General features: G+C 40.8%; 1 protein-coding gene across 1 annotated transcript in view; it reads left to right on the top strand.

Moving 5' to 3' along the window:
- The window catches only part of TRPM1 (transient receptor potential cation channel subfamily M member 1), a 102,115-nt gene that overhangs the window by 55,771 nt on the left and 20,123 nt on the right, over positions 1-26,221 (top strand). The window contains 13 exon segments of the mRNA XM_039217193.1: positions 1,977-2,117; positions 3,064-3,093; positions 5,110-5,402; positions 8,249-8,477; positions 13,075-13,197; positions 13,399-13,530; positions 15,539-15,667; positions 17,353-17,604; positions 18,787-18,979; positions 20,472-20,492; positions 21,245-21,389; positions 22,705-22,907; positions 23,533-23,665. Of these exon segments, the coding sequence (XP_039073124.1) occupies positions 1,977-2,117; positions 3,064-3,093; positions 5,110-5,402; positions 8,249-8,477; positions 13,075-13,197; positions 13,399-13,530; positions 15,539-15,667; positions 17,353-17,604; positions 18,787-18,979; positions 20,472-20,492; positions 21,245-21,389; positions 22,705-22,907; positions 23,533-23,665 (2,024 nt within the window).

The raw sequence follows: 26,221 nt of genomic DNA, 5'->3' as shown, positions 1-26,221 counted from the left end.
GACACTTAATGGACAGCATAGGATCCATGGATCCAGGAACCAAGAGGGACCAGCAACCTTGCTTCTCCCATAAGGAATCTGATTTCCCGGAATTCTTAAATTAGGAAGTATAAACATTCAAAAGCCACAGCTACATAAGTTCAGACCCGACCATTTCTCACCTAAACGGCATCAAGAAGCCTCTTCCCACCTCCAGCCCCATGCCCCCTGACCATCCCAGTCACAGGAATCCCAGACTTAAAATCCTCCAAAGTCTCATGAAGTTCAAGGTCCTTCCAAGAAACTTGTACCTCTGGGCATAGTAGGGTCAACATCCCCTATTCTCTTTCATCACATCCCCACCATGGGGTACACACATGCCAGGCTCTCTTGCTCATGACTACTGTTCCCTTCCTCTTGTCCCTTAAAGTTTCTGCTCTGCCTGCTCCTAGCTACCTTGAGTGTGCCTTCTGCAGGAAGGCATTACTTACCCTCCCACCTCTTCACCCAGGCAGAGTTCAGGAGTTCAGGGCCAAACTCACTGTCTGTAGTTTTACCACCTCCTCCAAAACAGTGAGCTCCCTAAGGGCAGGGCTATATCTCCTTATCTTAGCATATGGAATCCTAGATGAGGTCGAGGATCAGGAAAGAGGCTGAACAAACTCATTGATGCCTGAGTGAAGGGTCTGGTAAATGTGGCCAGTTCTAATGTAAAGGGAGGACATTTTGGGGGCACTTGGGTGGCTCAGTCGGTTAAGCATTCAACTCTTGATTTTAGCTCAGGTCAGGGTCTCATGGCTCATGTGATGGAGCCCCATGTCAGTCTCCACACTGGACATAGAGCCTGCTTGGGATTCTCTCTCTCCCTCTCTTTCTGCCCCTCCTCCACTCATGCTCTGTCTCTAAATAAATAAATAAATAAATGTTTTAAAAAATAATAAAGGGAGCACATTTGGGATGTGTAATTTCCATACAATAAACCCAGGTTCCCATCATCATTTCAGCCATGTGAAATCAAACAAGAAATACATGGCACTTAGCAAAAAAAAACCCAAAAATCTTTATAATCAACTGGTCATCTCTGCCTCCTAGATGAGTTAGCTGTCCAAGGACTTGAATGACTGGCCATTCTGGTCTCAACGTACCCCATTGTATTTTGTTGCAACACTCTGCCCCTTCACCAACTCCCAGTCACACCAGATACTTTGTGGGGCTTATATTCTTTTCTTTAAGTTTATTTATTTATTTTGAGATAAAAAGAGAGTGAGCAGGGGAGTGGCAGAGAGAGAGGAAGAGAGAGAATCCCAAGTAGGCTCCTCACTGTCAGCTCAGAGCCCCACATGGGGCTTGTACTCACAAACCATGAGATCATGACCTAAGCCAAAACCAAGAGTGGGACATTTAACTGTGGGTGCTACCCAAGCACCTGTCAGGCTTATGTTCTTACTGATATCTGAGGGGTCCCTCAGAAAGTCACAAGGCACTGTGTAGAGTTTCTCTAAGAAATTCCCAGCCCCAGGGATACTCTACCATCCCGCTGCCTCCCCATGAGGCCTTGTTCCAATCACATGCGTCACTTCAGCAGGAAATCTGGACTCCAGGCCCCTGAAGCCAGCTTCTCCCTTGTAAGCAGCTAGCAAAGCTCTTCTCAACACAGTTCATCTGCTCTCACAAAGGAGGTCCCACCCCGGCTACACCATATCTCCCCTACATCTGCATGTGCACACTGCAGGCCATTTTGAGTCAGCCCATGGACAAGCCTAGGGTTGTCTTACAACCCTGCAGTCTTGTGGGTTTCTAACTCTTCTCACTGGGAAAGGTTAACACATTTTCTCCCTCAGTCATATGGTAATAGATTGAATATTGTTTATTGCCCCATTCCGCACATCAACACCTAAGTTGTGAGCAGGGATGGCCACCTACGCCCAAGGTGTATGATGAAGACCACACATGGAGAGCATTCTGAAAGGCCTGAGACACAGCTTCTTTTCTTCCAGGGCAACCTGCCACCTGATTACCACATCAGCCTCATCGACATAGGCCTTGTGCTGGAATACCTCATGGGCGGGGCTTACCGCTGCAACTATACTCGGAAGAGCTTTCGGACCCTTTACAACAACTTGTTTGGACCTAAGAGGGTAGAACTAAGTGAACATGTGGTGTTCTGTGGTTCCTAGAGTCACATGTTGTCCCTTGCTGTCCTTGGCAATATAACAGCCTGTTCAAAGCCAAGTTCATTACTTCATCCCCAAGCACACTTGCCCTTCCTCCTGTAGCAATTTCAGGTATGAGGCTGCATGGTCCCTGGAGATGCCCAGGTTTCACTTGGAGCCTTTAGCAAGGCAGACCCTCGGCCCATCAATTACGTCTGCCCTCTGTCCTTTATCTACAATAGCCTTTTCCCCAGGCCCCCTTGTTTCTGCCCCCTCCAATCCATCCTACCGCTATAGCAACCTTTATCTTCCAAAGCAAGGGACGTGACCGAGCATTCCCTGCTCAAATATTTCCAGTGTTCCCCACCACCTGAGGAATCACCACCAAGCTCATTATCACATCATCCAAGGCTCTCTGACAGTCTGAGAACTGTCCCACACTGTCATGGGGGAACCACAAACCTCCACCAAAATAAAATTGTACTACTATACCAGCCATGTCTTTCCTCTAATCAAAATTCCACACATATCACAAGCCCAACTCAAATGTCAGATCTTCCAGGAAGCCCTCCTCTCACCCCCCCCCCCCCCCCCCCCCCCCCCCCCCCCCCCCCCCCCCCCCCCCCCCGTATAGAGCTTTGTAAGCTCCATGTCTGCATTTCTATTAGTGAACTTCTCTGGTTCTACCTGGAGTAAGGGTCATGTGTTATCTGCACATCTTTCTCCTTAACTGATTTGGCTGTCAGAAGTCGTTTCTATACTAAAGGTGTTCTTTTTCTTGAGTATTATGCTTAATTGTTAATGATACAAAGTATTTTTTAACCTCCGATTATGTCCCCTACTAGCCACACTACTAATGTACTACTAATATCACTGCTACTAACATTTGTTATCTGATTAAATGGATGTTTTTTCCTCTTCTATTATGCAGCCTAAAGCTCTTAAACTTCTAGGAATGGAAGTAAGTAAGATTTGTTTTCATTGATTTTATATCTTTCTCAAATATATGTAGGTGTCTTTGTGTTATATTTATTTAACATAAAATTGAGTTTGCTTTCAATGGATCAATCCACCACCACCCTGCACACCAACATTTATAGTCAAATAATAGAAAAAGATAATAGACATTCTAAAAAAAGGTAAAAACTACTTAATTCATTTTATAGAGTTAGTAAAACCATAATTTCAAAAGTAGACAGAGAGTAAACAAACAAAAGAGGCCCACACAATCATAAATAATAGTGAAAGAAATTCAGTGGCATATTTTAAAAGTTCTAAACAAGTAATTAAAGTTTTCTAAGAATGCAAGTATAATTTAATGTTAGTAAATTTTTAAGACTATTACATCACATCAAGAAGTCAAAGAAGGAAAACAGTAAAATAGCATTTTTATTTTTTTATTATTTTTTAATTTTTTTATGTTTTATATTTTATATTTGAAAGAGAGAGAGTGCACTAGCAGGGATGGGGCAGAGAGATGGAGACTGAATCTGAAGCAGGCTCCAAGCTCCAAGATGTCAGCACAGAGCCTGATATGGAGCTCAAACTCAGGAGCAGTGAAATCATGACCTGAGCCATCCAGGCACCCCTAGCATTTTCCAATGGACACAAGAGAGGAACTGAAAAAAAATGTAAAACAAATCCCTTAACTTGCTTAAAAAGTTTACTAGAAAGAAAATGATAAAATAAAAATACCCTCTGATGTGATTAAAATACATGTATACTTTATAGTAAAAGGAATCTATTACTAAACAGTGGTGGCCTGGAGTCATTTTTATTAAAATCAAGAACAAGACAAGCATGCCCATTATCGTTGGCATTGTAATGAACCCGATTAGTTTTTTAAAGTCTTCTAGAAATTCTACCACATGAAAAAATAAATGTCAAAGAAAGAATGTAAAAAAGGGAAAATATAATGACTTTTTAAAAAACTTGAAAAAGGGAGAAAATGATTAGGGCAAAAAATGTTATTTTGTATCTAGAAAATCTAGGAAAATGAACTAAAGTACTCTCACAATAGTGCAAAAGTACCCAGAAACCAACTTAACAAGGAACCTTAAGAACAAAGCACTAGACATAAAAATATGTGCACATGAATGGAAGAAACACAGCATATTAGGACTACTGTAAATATTCCTCTCAAATAAATTCATGAGTTAAATAGCACCCAATTTCTGTATGGATTCAGGGTAGAAGGTGTCAATTCTATGTTCACCATGAGGACCAATCATTAGCATCATCACATCCTTGTTGATGGGCTTGTAGTCCAATCAGGGCTGTGATATGGGGCTTTCCCTAATTTCCTATTCTTTCAAGTTCTTTATGTCATGTAGGGTTTGTCTGTTGGGTGAAGGTTCATCTTTAAAATAGTCTGACTCCTATTCTTAGAGGTAAACCTTTTACCACCTTTATAATTTTATGAGTCCATTCAGGCTTTCTATTTTCTAGAGTCAACTTTTGTCATTTAGATTTCCCTAGAAAACAGTTAATTTCATCTAGACTTTCAAGTTCATTGTCATAAACCTTTACATTGTATTCTAATTGTTTCAACCTCCTCAATATCTTAGCTGGGTACCCTTCTGATTTAAAAAAAAAAAAAAAAAAAACTTTTAACGTTTATTTATTTTCTGAGAGAAAGAGAGACAGAGCACTAGTGGGGGAGGGGAAGAGAAGAGGGAGACACAGAATCCCAATCAGGCTCATTTCTGTCAGCACAGAGGCTGACGTGGGCCTTGAACCCATGAACCATGAGATCATGACCTGAGCTAAAATCAAGAGTCATATGCTTAACCTAAGCCACCCTGGCACCCCTGTACATCTTTTCCAAAGAATTAATATACTGAGTGAAAACTACAGATGTATTTATGGAATCTCTTTTTTACCACAGACAGAGGGGTTTTCCTTTTTCCAGTAATCTTGAAATCTTTTGTTGCACACTTAAGGCAGAACCGGGAAAAATGTGCTTGTCTCTCCTCAGGATGATGAGCCTCCAACCAAAGGGAAGAAAAAGAAAAAGAAGAAGAAGGAGGAAGAGATCGACATCGATGTGGACGATCCTGCTGTGAGTCGATTCCAGTACCCCTTCCACGAGCTGATGGTGTGGGCCGTGCTGATGAAACGCCAGAAAATGGCGATCTTCCTCTGGCAGCGAGGTGAAGAGTGTATGGCCAAGGCCCTGGTAGCCTGTAAGCTCTACAAGTCCATGGCCCACGAGTCCTCCGAGAGTGAGCTGGTGGATGACATCTCCCAGGATTTGGACAACAATTCAAAGTTAGTGTCTCAAGGGAATTTAAGAAACAGGAGAGGGGTGCTGGGGTGGCTTAGTTGGTTAAGCGTCCAACTTCAGCTCAGGTCATGATCTTGCTGTTTGTGGGTTTGAGCCCTGCATCGGGCTCTGGACTGACAGCTCAGAGGCTGAGCCTGCTTTGGATTCTGTGTCTCCCTCTCTCTCTGACCTTCCCCTGCTCATGCTCTGTCTCTCTCTCAAAAATAAACAAACATTGAAAAAAAAAGAACCAGGAGAGATTATTGTCCTGAGTACTTGTCCCTTTGGGGAAAGGTTGGCAAATATAATTTTCACTTAAGTACAATTATCCTTTTTAAAAATTTTTTTAATGTTTATTTTTGAGAGAGAGAGAGACAGAGTGTGAGTGGGGGAGGGACAGAGTGAAGGAGAGACACAGAATCTGAAGCAGGCTCCAGGCTCTGAGCTGTCAGCACAGAGCATGACACGGGCCTCGAACCCACAACTTGCGAGATGATCATGACCTAAGCCAAAGTCAGATACTTAATCAACTGAGGGACTCAGGCGTCCCACGTACAATTATCTTTAAAGCTTGTTCATAAATCATTTTGTCCATCATGTCATTATTCTTTTTCTCTCTGTGGTATTTATAGGCTGTCATTTTTTTAAATACTGCCCTCTCGTGTGAACTATGAAACATAATTGTAGGGACAACTGGCTGGCTTGATTGGTTAGGCATCCGACTTTGGCTCAGGTCATGATCTCATTCATGGTCCGTGGGTTGGAGCCCCACGTCGGACTCTGTGCTGACAGCTGGGAACCTGGAGCCTACTTCAGATTCTGTGTCTCCCTCTCTCGCTGTCCCTCCCCCAACTCTCTCTCTCAAAAAAAAATAAACGTTAAAAACTTTTTAAAAGAAATGTAGTTTTAATGCAAAGACCGTGAAACAGATTTCCATACAGAAACACACAGAAGGGTACAACTCTGGTGAGCAAGTGCCCCTGGACTTGACCTTTCCAAGTGCATCTCAGTTTTTCTCCTGCTTAGGTGGGACAGGACAACCAGAGGGGCCTGCAGTTGGGAACCTCCCTTTTCCCAGGCCATTAGGCTATGACAATACCCCATAGGGTAGGCTCTGGCTAACTGGTTTTTCCTTCAGTCAGGCATTGTTAAGGAGACCAGAGTAAGCCAACATATTTCAGAATGGTTCCTTTTCCCCTCCCTGTGCTGGCAGCATGAGGGGATTTTTCTCTCATCTTCTCTATGAGAACTTGATGGAGCTCTTGGAGGTAAAACTCACAAAAATGTGAGCACACTTCACTAAGGCTGCCCCTCCGCCCACCCCCACCCCACCCCCAACCCCGGAGTTATTAAGTCTCAGACTTGTCCTCAAGGAGCCTCCAACAATTTATCAGTTACAATTTGGGTTTTCCTGCTCTATCTCTGGTTCCAGAGGTTTCTGATTTGGTACATGAGTCTCTATATCTGCTGGTCTGTCCCCTATAGTTTGGGGAGCAGCAGTTTGCCCTGTGACCTCAATTCTCTGATGAATTTAGAAGAGTTGTTGATTTTGTTTGTCCAGCTTTGTACTTAATGTTAGCGCAGAGTGGTGACTTCCAAGCCCCTTACATGCAGAACTAAAAACCAGAAGTCCCAATACAACTTTATAGACTCACGAACTTGGGGCCTAACCAAGCAACTCTGCCAATATCCAACATCTTCATTTTCTGAAGCACACTGCTTTTATTTTGGACTCAATGATTTCTAAAGTCACTAGTTGATTTCTAAATATTGGGAATTCAAGGCTATCTATAAAAGGGGGGATGCTCCCATCTCAGTGGGTTGGTAAATACCATGCCTCTCCTTCCTGGAGGATTGTCATGGTAATGTGTCACCTCATAGCTGTGGAACCTGAGACCAGAGAGTATTCCTCTTCAGGGAACAGACAAGGCCATTCCTCCACATGGAATTCCTCCCTTCTGCATCCTTCAGCTCATAACTGGAATAAAATCTTACGGAAAATGGAGAAACAAAAACAGAACAGGGTGATCACTCTGGGACTTCATCTTAACCACATTCCATGAAAAATGCTGAAGGTACAGGGAAGGTACAGGGACAGTCATTGAATATTTCAATGAGGGTCGTGTAGAAAATGGGATAAAGTTTATGTTTACAATTCAACTTGTCATCCTCTCCTCCTCTGCCTCCACTTGGCTCCCATTACTTCCCCCTCCTCCAACCACTGGCCCTCACTGCTCTAGGCCCCCATGACAACTAGAACTTGTCTCTATTATAGTCCTGAGAGCATTGAATTCTCTTGTGAATTCTCTTCTGTTATTGAAGGATGGCACACAGGCAGGGAGAGGCACATGGACAAATGTGTGGCTTAATGACTGTTCACAAACAGAACAAACCAGGATGACCAGCCCCTAGATCAAGAAACGGGACCTTACCCAGATTTGCCAGCACTCCTGGTGTCCCCTCTCTGTATCCTCCACAAAGGTAGTCATTATTCTGACTTCCATTGCCATAGAGCTTCGCTGCCCTTTATGTCTGCATTCCTGTTCTGTGAAGACTTGAGGGAAGGGACTTTGTCTTCTCATCTCTGAGCGCCTGAGACCTGAGGGGCATATTTGGGGTCAATCTAAACTCCATTTGCAGCAAGAGCAGTCATCCCCCCAACACGACTGAGCAGAGCCCCGGCCCCAGCCATTCCCATCTGGCAACATACCCCAGGAGCTTCCTGAGTGCAGAGGATTGGAAATCAAGGATTCTGTGTCCTGTGGCTCCATGATGTGCCTGTGGATATGTCTTTCTCACAATGTGTGTGGCCACTGCAACCTCAGCTCTGACTGTGTTCCTTTCCATTCAGAGACTTTGGCCAGCTTGCCGTGGAGTTGTTAGACCAGTCCTATAAGCATGATGAGCAGATTGCCATGAAACTGCTAACCTATGAGCTGAAGAACTGGAGCAACTCCACATGCCTCAAGCTGGCGGTGGCGGCCAAACACCGGGACTTCATCGCTCACACCTGCAGCCAGATGCTGCTAACAGACATGTGGATGGGAAGGCTGCGAATGAGGAAAAACCCTGGCCTAAAAGTATGTATGGCTTATTGTCACAATGGTAACAAGTGACACCTGTGAGCTCTTACTCTGCAACTTGCAGACCCAGGCACTTCCTGTGGATTATTTTGTTTATTCCTCTGAACAGCATCATGAGGGAGATGCTTGTCTTACAGATGAAAAACCAGAAGCTTCAAGATTAAGTGACTTGCCTAAGATCTGAGCTGGTAAGGCATGAGTCCAGGACCTGAACCCAGGTGTTCTAATGCCAGACCTAACTGGTGTGCCTGACTCAGAGATTGGAGCCCACCTTAACTAACCACACCCCAGGACAGGCCCTCTTCCTGCCATTAAGTCAGGCACCTGAACTCTGTTTCTATAGGTCCCCTTACAACTCTGAAACTGTGTGATTATTTTTTTAATGTTTATTTTTATTTTTGAGAGAGACAGAACATTAGTGGTGGAGGGACAGAGAGAGAGGGAGACAGAATCTGAAGCAGGCTCCAGGCTCCAAGCTGTCTTCATAGAGCCCAACGCGGGGCTCGAACTCACGAACCATGAGAGCATGACTTGAGCCGAAGTTGGACACTTAACTGACTGAGCCACCCAGGAGCCCCTGAAATTGTGTGATATTACTTTAATTGGCAATGTTTCATTATATGGGGTTTTTAAGAGAATATGAAGTTGTAATAGGGTTTGAAAGGATGTAATGGGTACAAATTGTATTGTGATCAAATCTTGGCTCTGCTGTTTATTACTGTTAACTACTAGGTTATCTTAAGAAACCCAGCTTCTTCATGGCAATATTATGTCAATCTCATGGGATTGCCATGAGAGTAAAGAGAAGACATCATATGGTACACTGTGCAGTGTGGTTCTGGCAAATAGAAGGCATTTCATTTCTTAAAAATATGAATGTTATGCCTTACCCCATATTAAAACTGAGCAGTGGAATTAAAAGTCTGTCAGATTAAATGAGTATAAGGAGTCAGTGAGATCCAAGAAGGAGGTGCTCAAGAAGAACAGAAATAGGTCCAATAAATAGATGGAATGACCAAAAAGCTACAAGTAACAGGGATAAAGTTTAAGGAAATAAGAACAGCTTCTTAACAAGAAAATCCTCAATGAGAACATAGAAGGGGGATCAAATTTCAAGTAAAACAAAAATGCACACAAAAGTTAAGCCTCAGTTATTTCCAAATTAAAGTTTAATTTAATTAAAGTTAAAATTTGGAATGATTTTGAGCAACTGGTAGTGTGTAAAAAAGACCATTTGACCTTTAATACAAAGAACATGAGCCTTTAGTGGCACCAGAATTTTACATTAAAATTGCCATATGGCCACACAATAAAAAATATTTATATAGTAATAAAAAATGGAAATGCTTTTTATGGGTTTTCAGTTTTTGGAATAGTCCCATAGACAAAGCACTGAAGATTCCAATATGATTCCTAAACAGAATACAAATGCCACCAAGTATGAAAGTACAAAAAGCAGACACCTGGGTGGCTCAGGTCATGATCTCATGGTTTGTGGGATGGAGCCCCACATCAGGCTCTGAACTGACAGTGGAGAGCCTGCTTGGGAATCCCTCTCCCTCTCTTTGCCCCTCCCCCACTTGCTCGCTTTCAAAATAAATAAATAAACATTAAAAAAAAGAAAATACAAAAAACAAAGGCACAGATGGGACAATTTGGATGGTAGAAGGAGAGGAGGAAGGGAGGGTGATGAGAAGGATAATATCCCATATTATACCGTGGGGAATCAAAACTATCAAAAGTTGTTGAAACAAGAGATAAGGATTTCAGTTCATGCTATAAAGTTACAAAGGTAAATTTGCACGAACTGAAAACATTCATGTGGCTGCTAAAAATGGGAGCAGAGTAATAGATGAAACAAGATCAAGTCTTGTCTAAAATAATAGGATGCCAGGGCACCTGTGTGGCTCAGTCAGTTAAGCATCCAATTTGGGCTCAGGTGATGATCTCACAGTTCACAAGTTCGAGCCCCACATTGGGATCTCTGCTATCAGAGTGGAAGCGCTTCAAATCCTCTGTACCCCTCTCTGTCTGCCCCTCCCCTGCTTGTGTACTCTCTTCTCTCAAAAATAAATAAACATTAAAAAGATAGGATGTCAATAGGTAGTACTTAAACTAACAAAGAAATAACAATAAAAAATGTCACTCATGTTGTTAAATATATGAAATTATTAATAAGAACTAAAACCAGAAGTAGTTAAAAGTGATTATCTCAAAATATAATTCAAAAATCTTTCTTGAAGACAAATGATATGAAATCATATATTGAAAAAACACATTCTAAACCTGAGTGTATCAACCTAGAACAACCAACATAAACCCACATTTTTATTTATTTATTTTTTACAAATAGTTTATTGTCAAGTTGGTTTCCATATAACACCCAGTGCTCATCCCCACAAGTGCCCTCCTCCATGCCCATCTCCCCCCTCCCCCCCACACCCATGAGTCCTCAATTTGTTCTCAGCATTCAAGAGTCTCTCATGGTTTGCCTCTCTCCCTTTCCCCCACCATTTTCCCCTTTCTTCTCCTCCATGGTCCTCCATTAAGTTCCTCCTAATCCTCCTATAAGTCAACACACATTTTTAAATTACTGGATCTTAATGAAAAAGAAAAAACTCTCTGGACATCCAGGCAAAACACAACAACCACCAAAGCAAAAGTGACTTATAAGGGAAAGAAAATTAGATTATCATCAGACTTTCAGCAGCAGCCACTTATGTCAGGGAAAAAAATTGGATTTATCATATAAAGATACTCCCAGAAGGAAAATGACAGACCAGGATTTTATATCCAACAAAAGTGACTGTTAAACAAAAAAGATACACAGAAACCATTACCAACAGGCAAGAACCCCAGGAAATATTGTTCCTATGAGCCCTTTCTGAAGACTCTCTTAGGGAATGAGCTTCCAAGAGCCAAAATAACCAGAGAGGCATCAGTATAAGGACTAATGGTAAGCTAAGGACTAATGGTAAGCCTCAGGTATATATTTACACATATTGCTGAGACTAGGGGAGGGTTAAGAGGGAGAGAGTATAGTATGCAATGGCTATATATTCTGATAATATAGATACAATACAACCTTTTTAAAAAGGAGGAGAGAGGGGGAGATGGGCATGGAGGGGACCACTTGTGGGGATGAGCACTGGGTGTTATATGGAAACCAACTTGACAATAAACTATTTGTAAAAATAAATAAAAAATAAATAAAAACAAAAAAAAAGGAGGAATCAGAGCACCTATGCAAAAAAAAAAAGGGTAACTTTTCAGTAATCATAATCAATAGTAGTAGTATTGATATTGTTATTCTGAAACTATAAAGTTAAAACAACTGAACAGGGATATTTTAATTCTATCATGTCTGACTTGGAGAACTAGGACTCAGTGTGTAACAAAAAGAAACACAGCTACACTCCTTCTATAGTATGAACATCATCAGTATGAACTCATTCTATCTCTGATCACTGAAAAGCCTAGATACAATGACCTACTGAAAAGCAATGAACATCTCCAATGCCCAGTTTGTGGTCTTGCAATACCGTTTTCCACTAACTGGAGCCAGAACTTCTTGGAGAAATGGTTCATTCCAGGTCTGGAGCAAGAAAATTCCAAGATAAGCCTGGAACATCTTGACATACCAGATGGCAAAGAAGCCATCAAAGATCATTAGGGTAAGAACAGGGGGACAGAGGAGCCCACTTGAAGAGGCTACCACTGGCCAAAATGGACATTCTGTTCTATTTCTTTGATCTAATTGTGCACTTATACCATACTATCTTAATTATTGATTTTTATAATGTAATTTTTAATGGATGGTAGATGTAGCCCTTTTGTGATATCCTAATAACAGATCACTGAGGGGCCGCCTGGGTGGCTCAGTTAAGCATTTGACTTGAGCTCAGGTCATGACCTCGCAGTTAATGGGTTCAAGACCCACATTGGGCTCTGTGCTGACAAGCTCAGAGCCTGGAGTCTGCTTCAAATTCTGTGTCTCCCTCTCTCTCTGTCCCCATCCCCCCTTGCTCATGCTCTATCTCTCTCTCTTAAAAATAAACACTTAAGGGGCGCCTGGGTGGCTTAGTCGGTTAAGCGTCCGACTTTCGCTTAGGTCATGATCTCGCGGTTCGTGGGTTCGAGCCCCGCGTCGGGCTCTGTGCTGACTGCCAGCTCGGAGCCTGGAGCCTATTTCAGAGTCTGTGTCTCCCTCTCTCTCTGACCTTCCCCTGCTCATGCTGTATCTCTCTCTCTCCTAGAAATAAATAAATTAATTAAAAAAAAAAAAAGATTTACCTGCTTTGAAACTCAATGTAAGCTCTTTGTTTTAAGATATAATTCTACACAATACTGCTTGCTGTCTATCTAAAATAATTTGATGAAAGTTCTTAAAGTTTTCAGTCTGCAACTCTGTGTATCAAACCAAATAAGCCACAGAACACCAGAGCAGAGATAAACCTGTTTCAGGACAACTCAGTTTGTTGAGTAATGCCAAAGGCCATAATTTAAAATTTTTACATATACTAGGAAAATTTTCTAGAATTGCCATAGCTTAAAAATATAAAAATAAAAAATAATTTTTTTCTCATCCTCATAGGTTATAATGGGGATTCTTCTCCCCCCTACCATCTTGTTTTTGGAATTTCGCACCTATGATGACTTCTCATATCAGACATCCAAAGAAAATGAAGATGGCAAGGAAAAAGAAGAGGAAAATGTGGTCAGTGATACCCTTGATCATTATAATGTCACTTGACTTTCATTCTCAAAATTGTTGAGATTTCTCTTACCATGAATTTAGAAACCACGGTAATTGGGGAAGTGTGTATATTTCTTTATTTTTAAAGGTGCCTATCTGTTAAAACACTGTGCATTTTCCATTTAGCAACCTGCTTGCTGTGTGCTGTTCTCTGTTTTCCAGGATGCTAATGCAGACGCTGGTTCAAGAAAGGGTGATGAGGAGAATGAGCACAAAAAGCAAAGAAGTATTCCCATTGGAACAAAGATCTGTGAATTCTATAATGCTCCCATTGTTAAGTTCTGGTTTTACACAGTAAGGCCTCCTCCTTCTCATTGGCCATTGAGCATGTTTTGAATATGCAAGATTGTTAGAATCAAGAAACATGTCAGAGGCTTTTAAAAATGTTTTAAAATTCACTGCATTAAAATGAGTTATGAAAACAAAACTGGGACTAATTCAGATCTTCACCTAAAATTATATTTGGATATCTTGTCCTATATCTTACATGCATGTAGGAATGGGGCCATCCTAGTCCCAAATACACCATTTCATAAAGCAAAATAGTCCTGTTTGCTTAAGATGAAGGATTTTTTTAACGCCTTCAGTAATATAAGCTTAGGGAACTATAGCTTTATTTTTAAATAAACCCAGATGACTTGTGATTTAAAGAGCAGACTCACAATGCCATTTTTTTTTCATAAAACTAGTGGGGTCACTAAAAGAATGTGGTTGAACCCAGGTCATAAATTCCTAGAAAAGGGGAGCAAATCAAGGCCTCTTCATTCTGAAATGCACACCGAATTGACTACTGTTTGGCTGCATACTCTCCTTTAGCTGCCTTTGATGACCACTGTCTTGACATCCCCAATAGTGTAGGTCATCTATAACCAGAGAAGCCCCAGCCTTCCACATGCATGCTGGTACATCTGCAGATGGGCAGATGGGAAGGCTCTGGGGGAACCTGCCCCAGCTGTGGGAGGTCTCAGCAGGCACACAAAGGCTCCCACAACCCTTGCAGTCTGGGGAGGTCGAGACAAGACTACTCATGAAATCCCAAGCACCAAGCTTCAGTCTCTGCCAGGCAGGCCCTGGCACTGTGGTTCCATTTGAGACTAGGCAGGACAGGCGATGGGAATTGAGAAGCTAGATCCAAGGCTATGAATGAGGCAGTGGGGTAGGCAGTGGGCAAGGGGAAGGCTACATGTGCACCCAAATCAACCATGCACCTGCACACCCAACCCTTTGGTAGCCACACCTGGTGTGGCAAAGTCACTGCTACCCACCTGCTCTAGTCAGAACCAGCTGAGCACCGGTCTGGCCTTCAGGAGAGCTCAGCATAAGGTGGGGCGACACAGCAGAGGCCTCCCAGTGTCACCCTGCCCCTCAGACTGCTAACTCTGGCCTATGGGAAGGTGTGACATGTTTTATAACTTCCCAGGGGATTCTGACCCAGCCCAATTTGGAGAACTCTGATTCTAACTACTCCTCTAAGGAATAAATCATGGATTCAAATAAATCTGTATTACTGGTAAAGTTTATACGATTAGGAGGGGTGAGGGGTGAATCTTAAAAAAAACTGCCAAATCACAAATGAGCAATTGCTAGAACACCCCCTCCACTCCCAAAACTCCTGAGGAGGTTTATGCCAGTGAGAGGCTCTGGAGGTGAAGATTCATCAGCTCCACAGTGAATCAACCTCAGACAGTCCACTTCAGACCACCTCCTTCCAACCTGATACCTCACTCCCATTTACCTCCAAACTCAGCATCTTTTCTTGCCACAAAGGTAGGAAGCTTCCCATGGCCACAGCAAACCACAGTTATGTGAGTCCTACCTGGGGGGACTCAGGGCAGCTCTGTGCACTGGGGCAGACAGCTCTCACCCCCTCCCTTCTAATCTCCCACATCCACTAACAGTGAAAAGATTCAAGAGGGAAATTTGTAATGCAGGGAGAAAAAATGACATTTTCCAATTTCCAAGAATGTAGAAGGCACATTGGTGAAATATTAAAGGTTTCCTGTCTCTCATAATTTTTGTGCAGCTCTATAATTCCCCCATGAGGGTGATAGTAGCCACAAATACATCTTCACTTAGAAGATGAAATTTCAGTGCCCATATGATCCTAAGTATAAAATGCCTCCCAACTTACATCAAAGTTTATCTGCACTAGTGATACAGAAAGTTTCCTCTAAGTGAGTCAGTCCAGCTGGAAACGAAAATTTGTTCTCGAAGACCTGTTGACCTGAAAACAGGATTTCAAAAGTGTGTTTCCAGCACAGTTATCTCCCCAAACACTACTAACAGTTGTTCTGCCCTTTAGATATCATACTTGGGTTACCTCCTGCTATTCAACTATGTCATCCTGGTGCGGATGGACCGCTGGCCTTGTCTCCAGGAGTGGATTGTCATCTCCTACATTGTGAGCCTGGCATTAGAGAAAATACGAGAGGTGATTACTCCAAAGGCCCTTCCCAGCCCCACTAACTGATAACTTTAATTCATATATAGCTTCTTATTGTAAAAACACTTCATGCAAATCACGAGTACAATGGGACCTTTTTCTCTTTTGAAGTATCCCAATCTCAAATGTATTCTATTCCTTTGCATAAGATTTCTATGTCTTCTGCTTCCAACTCAATTTGAATTTGCAAATCAAAACACAAGGCAAAATAAATGTTCAGTAGCAAAAAAAAAAATACTCTCAGCGCCTATAAAAGCAACAGTAAATGCTACCAGATACCTAAGATAAACCAGTTTCTACAACTGGTGCTTTCTGGGAACTGAACCTAGAAACAGAGACACAAGATGACATTTTTCCTACAACTTAGGACTCAGAATCATGCCTGGGCTCCCTCCACTACCTGCAATGGGATTCTTCCTTCTTATTAAGAAAGGGCTCTCAGGAGACTCTGAGGGCCAGGTACTTTTCTAACATCATCCACAAGTTTTAATTCACTACACTAACTTGTAATGGGGAAAGCTGATATCCAAGAAAATATGGATTTGAACTGAAAAAGGACAGAGGATTTCACCTTTTTTCCCACCTGACATAAAACCAGTACTACTGTTTTGCAATTACTAACCATTTCTCTGAACTGAAAAAAATATTACTGGCAACTTCACCCCAACAGAGTTTGATGCTGTCAGTCTAACAAGAGCCTGAGAAAGAAAAGAAGTGCCAAATCCAATGTTTTACAGCCCATCTCCTTTGCTACTATGCTTTCTTTTCTAGTTGAGCTTCGTTAGACTCTGAAGATGTTACAAGTGGGGTTTCCCAAATGGCCTGCCATACCATCCCTAATGCCACCATGATCTAGCTGAGTATTAGCCGCCTGCTAAGATTTCCTCCAGTTACACACCCCCTTGGGTAGCCCTCAGCCAATATGAACAAGTTGTTAAACTAGTGAATCCCTTCTGTGTTGGCCAAAAAATAGCCACCACCCCATCCCATTCATGGGGTCCCCAGGATCTACCCAGTCTCCATAACTAAAGGGGTACCACGTAACACAGCCACCACACCCACCCCAACTGCAGAGTCCATGGGGCATATTCCATGTGTACCTGTGCATGCTGGTTTTTCAATATTTTCAGTTTTACTCTGAAGAAATAGTGAATTTTAATCAGTGGTGATTTTTAAAGGGTAATATCTCAAGTAGGAAAATCATTTAATTTTTTCTCAACTTCTCCTATCTACGTTGCAAAGGAATTGTGGCAAACAAACATCTCCTAGCCCAATTCTGCCATCTACACCAGGTGGATTACCCTTTTGTGAGCCCACATGGGTCTATCTCCCCTCTAGACTTTTCCTCCTGGACTAACTCAGGAACATGGACTGATGGGCACGTATCAGAGTATTAAAAAGAAATCAAGAGGCAGCTGCTTTAATTACACCCAGAAGGACATAATTTAGAAGGCATTTCCTGAGAGTTTGTGAAACATTGCATCTAGGAATATAAAGGATTCCATGGAATTTCCCTTTCGAGATATCATTCTCTGCCTCAGAAGATTAGTGTGTAGAGGTCTTCAGCAGGAAATGGGACTAGATGCCCTGGAATATTCCACTAGTCTATCTTTCCAAGATTCTGACATGAGGCTTCCAACACAGCATTCCCTGTCATTGTTCTTTGTTTTCAGATCCTCATGTCAGAACCAGGCAAACTCAGCCAGAAAATAAAAGTTTGGCTTCAGGAGTACTGGAACATCACAGATCTTGTGGCCATTTCCATGTTCATGATTGGAGCAATCCTTCGCCTGCAAAAGCAGCCATACATGGGCTATGGCCGAGTGATCTACTGTGTGGATATTATCTTCTGGTACATCCGTGTCCTGGACATCTTTGGTGTCAACAAATATCTGGGGCCCTATGTGATGATGATCGGAAAGATGGTTAGTACTGACACCCTGTTTGGAACTAGAGACGCTGTGGTTGTGGTTAGAACCTGAGACTAAGCCTTGAGTGTGGCTTTGTCAGATTTCATTTGCTCTTTCCTTTGCAGTTAGTTTCTTCCAGGAAATGTTTTTTGTTTTAAGATACATAGTTTTCCTACATGTTAATTCAGTATATATACATAGTACATACTACTTTATATAGATATATATATATATATACACACACACACACTGTATATATGTACATACTAATACTGTATGTGTATGCAATAATCTGATTGATAACATGTGGTAAAAGCCAGAGACAAATAGGGTCCAGGGTCACTCCCTGACCTGTATTCCAATCTTCAGCCCATGTACTCTGGCCTGAAGTGAACACAGATAATTCATGTGATTAGGTCAAGTTCATTGAGCTAAGACAACATTTCTTCCAGAACAGGCCATATAATAAAAAAAGAAAGAAAGAAAGAAAGAAAGAAAGAAAGAAAGAAAGAAAGAAAGAAAGAAAGAAAGAAAGAAAGAAAGAAAGTCAGCATATCATCCTTACATCACCTAAAACAGCTTCAGTGTTAGGACTGGTCCAGAAGAAAGGAAGTCTCTTAAATTTAGGAATAACTCTTTATAGTGCAAGTGGCTTTGAGTAAAGGGATATATGACTTAGCTTATCCTGGCAAGGACCCTCATCTTCAGAGATGACCAAAATTAGGAATTACACCAGTTCAGTATCCACAGTAATCAGAGCACTGCTCATTGTAACTGCTCAACATTTGTGTAATGAATGAATAAATACATTCTATAGTCTCAATTCATTATCTTGTTCCTTTCTTAGATATCTCCTCCTCTTACTCCTTAGTTTCCCTTGCAAATTCCCATGTTTCCCCCATAATTCTTCCCTTTCTCCATTTGCACTTGTAGTTATGAGAGGACTATTTATTTATGGGCAACAATAGAGGAAAAGAAAGAGTAAGAGCAATAGAGGGAGTCAGTGTTTTAGAGTAAGATGTTATGTATTGTATGGCCTATAAAAACTAGGAACCCATGTGTAGGATGCCAAGAAGGGAAAGAGGCTCTTTTCTTCCTAATTAAGCACTCATGAAGTCTTCAGGGAGAGCATTACAATGAACCAGGTGAATCTGGCCCATGAGTCAAGACAGTAAGAGACATATTTTCTCTACTCAGATGATTGACATGCTGTATTTTGTGGTCATCATGCTGGTTGTGCTGATGAGTTTTGGAGTAGCCCGTCAAGCCATTTTGCACCCAGATGAGGAGCCTTCTTGGAGACTGGCCCGAAACATCTTCTACATGCCCTACTGGATGATCTATGGAGAGGTGTTTGCAGACCAGATTGACCGTAAGAATAGAATTGATAGTAAGATTCTCTTCCCTGCTTCTGAGGCAGATGATCAGTTCCAAATTAATGGAAGAGCATGTGTTAATTTGGAAATAAATTACTTTTTATTCTGCCATAAGCATCAAATCATTTTATGAAGGAGTAAGTGCAAAATATGAAATGTAGGTTTTTGAGACACCAGTCATCTCTTCTATTCTAAAGACCAGTAACCAGAATTTTGATTCTAACATCTCTTTAACTGGACCTGGTGAACATCTTATCACATAAATGCAGTCCCAGTGCCAATATCCTAATACTTCTTCAACCTCAATTTCTTTCTACCCCAAGGCAGAGCTGGTAATCTTGTTCTAAGAGAATGAGATAGTGAACATGATAGAGTGACTAGTGTCTTGTGTCATCCTCTTCTTCAAACCTCTTCTCCAAAGGCCGTTTTTCATGTGGCTATCAATTTCCTCTTCACTTATGTAGTGCAAAATTTATTATTATGATTAAAAATAATCAGGATGTTAGCAGAGGAAATGATCTATAATCGTGTATGGATTTCTAGGTGGTGCAGGCCCCAGCTCCTCCCCAGGCTGAGCTGATAGGTCATGGCATCTCTTGTGTGGTAGTTTCTTCAGATCTGTTCTTGTGTCTGGCCCCAGATTTTCATTTGCATGCTGTACTCTGCTACAAAGCATCAGACTGCTATTTCCCATGTTCTGCTTCTTATGGATAGAAGGTTTTGAATATTGTCCACTTGTATGATACACATAGTCGTCAAAACATCTTCTGCCACTGGGTTAGACTGATAACTAGTTCATACAATGTGTTCTATCTAGCTTTTAGAACATGACTCTGAACACATGATCACAAGTATGTCAAAGTCAGCGTGAGTTATTGAATGTGTTTGTAGCTTGGTAAACCAGAATGTAAAAATCTAATTTGGTTTCCAAAGAATATTTACTTAGGTAAACATATGATCTAGACATGAATTGTAATATTTTTAATTTTGTATTATTAAGTTGGCTAATGAGAAGATAAAGAGGCAAATGAGTCTATTTTCAGTAACACCATTAAGTGTAGGATTTTGGTTCTTGATCTGATTATTGCATAATGATTTTGCATTTCTTTGTGCTTATGATGTGAATTGGGATATAGAGAATGCCTGATTGGTTAACCAGTTGGTTAAAATGATCATCTGCCAGTAGCCTCATATCTTTTTCACAGTATTTTTTAACTAGTGAGCTTTTTAATGCTTTATGACATATGGTAAAATCAATATTCATGAAATACATATATATTTCCTCGTATTAATAATGTGTACAATTTCATCTAAATAGACCACTGTTTCCATGCATGAATCTATAATTCCCAAGCTTGAATACTTTGCATTTCTTGATGTCAAAACTGTTCTTATGTTGCTAATCATGTGTTTTACTTTTCTCTCAACTGTCATCTCATTTTCTCTCCTCCCTTCCTATCACAACTAAAAAAATAAATAAAATCCTGCTTTCCAATTGCTATATAGTCTACGCCATGGAAATTAATCGTAAGTTTACACAGAATTGATGACTCTAATTTATGAAATGTGTGTATTAATCAGTCTCTTCCTAAGCTAATTACTGATAGCCTTACACTGGTTTTAAATATTTCTCTTGTTTTCTGATGTTAATAGTCTTTTAAACTGTAAGTTAAAAAGTAGGTAGACTATAAATTTATGGCAACTACTTCACTGATCACTGTTGCGATCATTCTATTTTTTAGTTCAGGACATAGGCCCTGTAGGATCAAAGTGGCATTTTGAATGAACAGAGAGGAAAAAAGATTCTTTTCCAAAATGATACCAGAACTGTTGATCAACAAATTTGAGGGTAGAGGGCATTCCTACCTCCTTCCTCATAACAAAATTATTTCCAAAGTTCATGTACAAGTGAAACCAAGGAGACAGCATAAGCTGATCTTAAATAATCAGAAGACACAATAACTTTTCAATGGATAACAGTACAGAAAAAACATAGATTTATCTGCATAGAAATTAAGAGCTTCTGTATATGAAAAACACCAAGAAAGAAATGGGAAAATGTCTACAAATATGACAAGTCAAGAATGACTATCTACGAGTGTAGAAATGACTTTCTTTTTTTCTTTGTATGAGATATTTTTCACATGGAAAATTATTGCTTATGAAATCAGGGGAAAATCTTATTTAAAAAGAAATAGATCATTTAATGGCATAAGTAAATTATTTACTCCATTCCTTCTGTGTAAAAAGCAAGTTCAATAAGACAAATTTTGTTACAGCTCCTTGCGGTGAGAACCAGTATGATGAGGAAGGCAAGCGACTCCCTCCCTGTATCCCGGGTGCCTGGCTCACACCGGCCATCATGGCGTGCTACCTACTGGTGGCCAACATCCTGCTGGTGAACTTGCTCATTGCAGTCTTCAAGTATGTGTCATGGCTAGTGACCGGGTGCCTGTTAGTTATTACAGTACACATTTCCAGTTTGATCTAGGGACTCTTTCATGGGTCCACAGATTTACAGAACTTCAGGAGGGCTTTTAAATGTGTAGAATCTTTGCAATCACTTTAGTTCAAACTTAAGCAGCTTTAATGTATTCATGAATCAAAAGTTGACACTTAATACACTAAATTTTTCTTGATGGTTCAATATTTTTTATTGAAGTATAATTAACATACAGTGTTTTATCAGTTTCAGGTGTACAATATAATGATTCAACAATCCTATATGTTACTCAGTGCTCATCATGATAAGTGTACTCTTAATCCACTTCGCCAGTTTCACCCATCCCCCCACCCACCTCCCCTCTGGCAACCACTAGTTTGTTCTTTGTATTTAAGAGTCTGTTTTTTGTTTTGTCTCATTTTTCTTCATTTGTTTGTTTTGTTTCTTAAATTCCATATATGAATGAAATCATATGGTATTTTCCCTCTTTTAGATACATTTAAATTTAATTTTGTTTAGTATTTTAACACTTTAACATGTATTTTAATCTAATGAAAATATTTCCTTAGATAAAAAGTTTCCTGAGGTAGGGAAGACCTTATCAAGGTGTGCCTTTATTTCATTATCAGAGGCACAGAAGGCAATGTTAATTTCATAAGCTATGACAATTACTGTAATATTATATAAAACACTTTCCTTACCATTTACAGAATAGAAGACAAAAATGGCCTAGGAAAGAAATGGCTTATAGTATCAAGTTTCTTATAAGACTTACCCATTTGGGCATGATGTATTGTGCATGTGACTGTGCTTAACACATGTTAAAAAATATATTCTAGCTCTAAGATGAAAAATATGAGGGGAAAATCCTTCACAGAAATATAGAATCTTAGAGTTGACCAGGGCTTTGGAAAGAATCTGATTCAAACTCTGTTTCAACTATATTAAAGGTTTAAATACTTCAAAATGCTTAGTTGAATAGCTCCTACCTTTAAAAATAAAAAATAAAAATTTCCTCAGTGTATGAGTCCATAGACTGTAGTGTGTTTTAAGAGGGTAGTAGGTAGCAATTTCAATACACATGATTCTTAATTATTTATAAGGGTAAAACATCCTCGAGTGTAGATAACCCACACTGATGGTTAAACCAAAACACAGGGTAATCTAGGAGTCAGTACTAGCAAGCACTAAAAGGCCATTTCAATGTTTATTTTCATTCTAATGTGAGCAACTGATTGCCCTGGGAAATCAAAATGAAAAGGAAAATAACTAACTAAATATTTATTCTTTTTAAAGCAATACCTTCTTTGAGGTAAAGTCAATATCCAACCAGGTGTGGAAATTCCAGCGATATCAGCTGATAATGACATTTCATGACCGGCCAGTCCTACCTCCACCAATGATCATTTTAAGCCACATCTATATTATCATTATGCGTCTTAGTGGTCGCTGTAGGAAGAAAAGAGAAGGAGATCAAGATGAACAGGATCGTGGATTGAGTATGTACAGGACTCTCTCATTTCTATCTTGGGCTAATTTCAAGGATATTCCAACTGGACACTATATACTACTTAAATTGTGTGATAACATAACACTCTAGTCCGACTGTTGTTCTTTGTAGAATCCTTCCCATTTTATGTTGGTTTTATTCCAGTTCTGTTAGTTTATGAGTAATTAGTGTTACTGAAAGCCTGCTCATGAAAGAGACGAGAAATTGAGAGAGCTCTTGAAAATTACTCTTCTATATAAATTCAATGTTCCTTTCAGATGGTTTTAATTTGTGGCATCTAAAGAGGATGGGAAAATAATGCTATCCACCTGACTCTATCCATAAAATACAAGCAAAATGTTCTCCAGAAAATAATACTTGGTTTCATTCTGCAAATAGCTTTAATAGTGGTGTTTTGTGTTAAAAAGTGAGCCATTTTGCTCTAGGGGAAGAATGATTGCTGCATATGACAACCTGTTTGTGTAGCAATCAGAGGAGTCAGAGACTTGCCTGCAAGTGAAGGACAAGGGCACTTAATTCAGGTTGAGCTGTGAAATTCGTAATGATACAACTAAATTGATTCTTTACACACCGGGCTCATTTCTCACTCAGCAAACGCTTCTCCCTTTCCACAGAGCTATTTCTCAGCGATGAGGAGCTGAAGAGGCTGCACGAGTTCGAGGAGCAGTGTGTTCAGGAGCACTTCCAGGAGAAGGAAGATGAGCAGCAGTCGTCCAGTGATGAGCGCATCCGTGTCACATGCGAGAGGTGCGCCCATCGTGGGGCCAATGGGCTGAGGGTCAAGGGTTTGCGGGCTCCTCCACCCTCTTCTAAGGGTGATGCAGACATTCATTTAAACGTTCACTCGGAGTTCCCTTGCTTGCTCAGACTTCGGGTTCTTTATGTGTTTGTCCCTGAAATAGTGTGAAAATCTCTAGCTGTGAAATGGTAATTGTAAATTCTCTATAGAAAAGAATGATGACAGGGGCGCCTTGGTGGCTCAGTCGGTTGAGCATCCGACTTACGGTCAGGTCATTGATCTCATGGTTTGTGTGTTCGAGCCAGTGTGGGACTCTGTGCTGACAGCTCTGGAACCTGGAGCCTGCTTGGGATTCTGAGTCTCCTTTCTCTGCCTCTTCCCTGCTCGTGTTCTGTCTCTCTCAAAAACAAATGAACATTAAAAAAAAATTTTTTTTAAAGAAGTGAATGGTGACAAGTATGGCAAATATACCAGGCCCAAACTAAATCAAACCAAAACAAAAAAGCCCTGACAGTTCTCGCCCACTCCCAAAGAGGGAGCTTTTAATGCAATACCCTGCATCAATGGAGACAACAATTAGGTGCAGGGCTGTGTAAATGCTAGGGAAGCCATTTTTTCTCCCTGCCCTTTACTTGTCCTTGACTTTATCAAGAATGGTATTCCCCTAGGGACTGACCTCCTCATCCTGCCTTAATGCTTTGGTTGCTCCTTGCCCAACCTGGCAGAGGAGAGGTAAAGACTCCCTCCTCTGTTCTTCTATGAGACTGGGAACCAAGGGAGGGGCAGCAGAGTCTGTCCCCCATAAGGGTGGAAGCCTCTAAAATAGCGCAGGGTGTGTTTCACATCTGGGTCCCAACAGTATCAGCATCATCCATATGTTAGTGCTTAGTAAACGCAGAATGAATGAATGCTTGTGTGCACAAATCAATGAATGAGCAAATGATGTCAGGTCAGGGAAAACCAGAAAGGTGACATTTTCCAAACTTTACAGTATTGCTCTTTCTGAATCTGGGAAAGAGTAACCAGCAAAGGGTAGACAGGAACTATAAATGTCACTATCTATATTTGTGTAATCATATAATTTTTAAGAACATTTATCATTTAATAAAAGCAACTTAAGCTCTTTTAAAGATTATTATTTAATATAATAATATACTATATTATATATTATATATATTATATTATATATAATAATATAATAAACTATTATTTAAAGATTGTGATCATTGGCAAAACATTGGTGCAAACTGTTTAACCAACAATGAAGGTAGAAGGATGATGCCTACGGTGATTCTAGCTTATCATTCCATCCTTCAGTACTCAAAATTAAAGTTTCCTGGTATAATTACGTGTGTGTATCAGCAGACTATCCAGTGGAGGGCCTCAACAATTAGGACAGAATTTATAAAACACCTTGAAGTCTTGCAGTGCACGTTCAAGGCCAGTGACTCTGCCTCAGCCCACAGGAAAGACAATGCCCCTGGCAGCTGCAGGTCTCTGACCACTCTCCCCTCCTAGACCTAGTCACCTTGTAATCCAGCCTGCCAAATTCGAGGGTTATCTGCACCAACTTTTGGCCTTAATAAGGTACATTTTCAACACAATTTTAAATACTCCTATACTGTTTTAATGGTAATGATTAAGTATTCAATTTCTTCCTGAGAAAGATAAAGTACCCCCATCTTAAGAATCTAAAATTTCCACTTTCTAGTTAGACATTAACTTGGATTTAATCACAGCCTGTAATTTACAATGGAAATTGTGTTTTGTTTCACTCTGTTTCTTCACCTTCTCCCCTCCCCCAACATTGTTTGGATTTTTACCATTCTTGGAGCAAGCCTCTAAGAATGTGGTTATCAGGTCACTACCAAACTGCATTTTCCTCTTGGGGCTCTGTGCACACGTAATAGGAATGAAAGTGTGCTGGGCAGTAAAAACATCTACTTCCCGTTTCCCTTGGCTGAGACCTGCAAGGGTGATGGAAATGCATTCCTGCCCCTCTGGTTCCCTTGTTGACCCTTTCTAAGCTGAATCACAGCTGAATATCAGAGACAAAGTGAGGAGGAAGAGGTTTGGGGAGAAGGCACCTTTCCCTCACTCTTAACCAGGACAGCTGAGGAGCGAGGAAGAAGGTGGAAGAATAGAAATAAAATTTGTTATTTTTACCCAAATTTGACACCAGTGATTACTTTTAAAAATCAAATTTTTGAGCACCCAGATGTCTCTGCCATTTTAAACAATCTTCGTGTATCGGATTGTTTTTATTTTCTGCATCACCGTTTGCCGTTTGATGATTCTCCAGGTCTTCTCTCAGCTGTCATCCCAGCTCCATTTGATCTGCAAGGTCCAATTAGAAGTGAGCTTCCGTGGAAGGTGCTGTTGGCATCAGTCCCTTCCTGACCTCCCTGTTGTCTGGTATCTTTCACAACTTGGGCCAGCAATTTGCATGACTCAGTCTTACAAACGTGTTCACACGGGAAGTCTACACGCTTGTGCTCCTCCATGCAGGGTGTTTTGAGGGCTTGCGTGCAGAAACCAAATGCCTGGCTTTCCCTTATTGTTTG

Source organism: Hyaena hyaena, unplaced genomic scaffold (assembly GCF_003009895.1).
Source record: "Hyaena hyaena isolate Hyena2069 unplaced genomic scaffold, ASM300989v1 scaffold_670, whole genome shotgun sequence".
NCBI classification, from domain to species: Eukaryota; Metazoa; Chordata; class Mammalia; order Carnivora; family Hyaenidae; genus Hyaena; species Hyaena hyaena.
The sequence above is the reverse complement of the archived record's forward strand: the minus strand, read 5'-3'. Positions and strand labels throughout refer to the sequence as shown.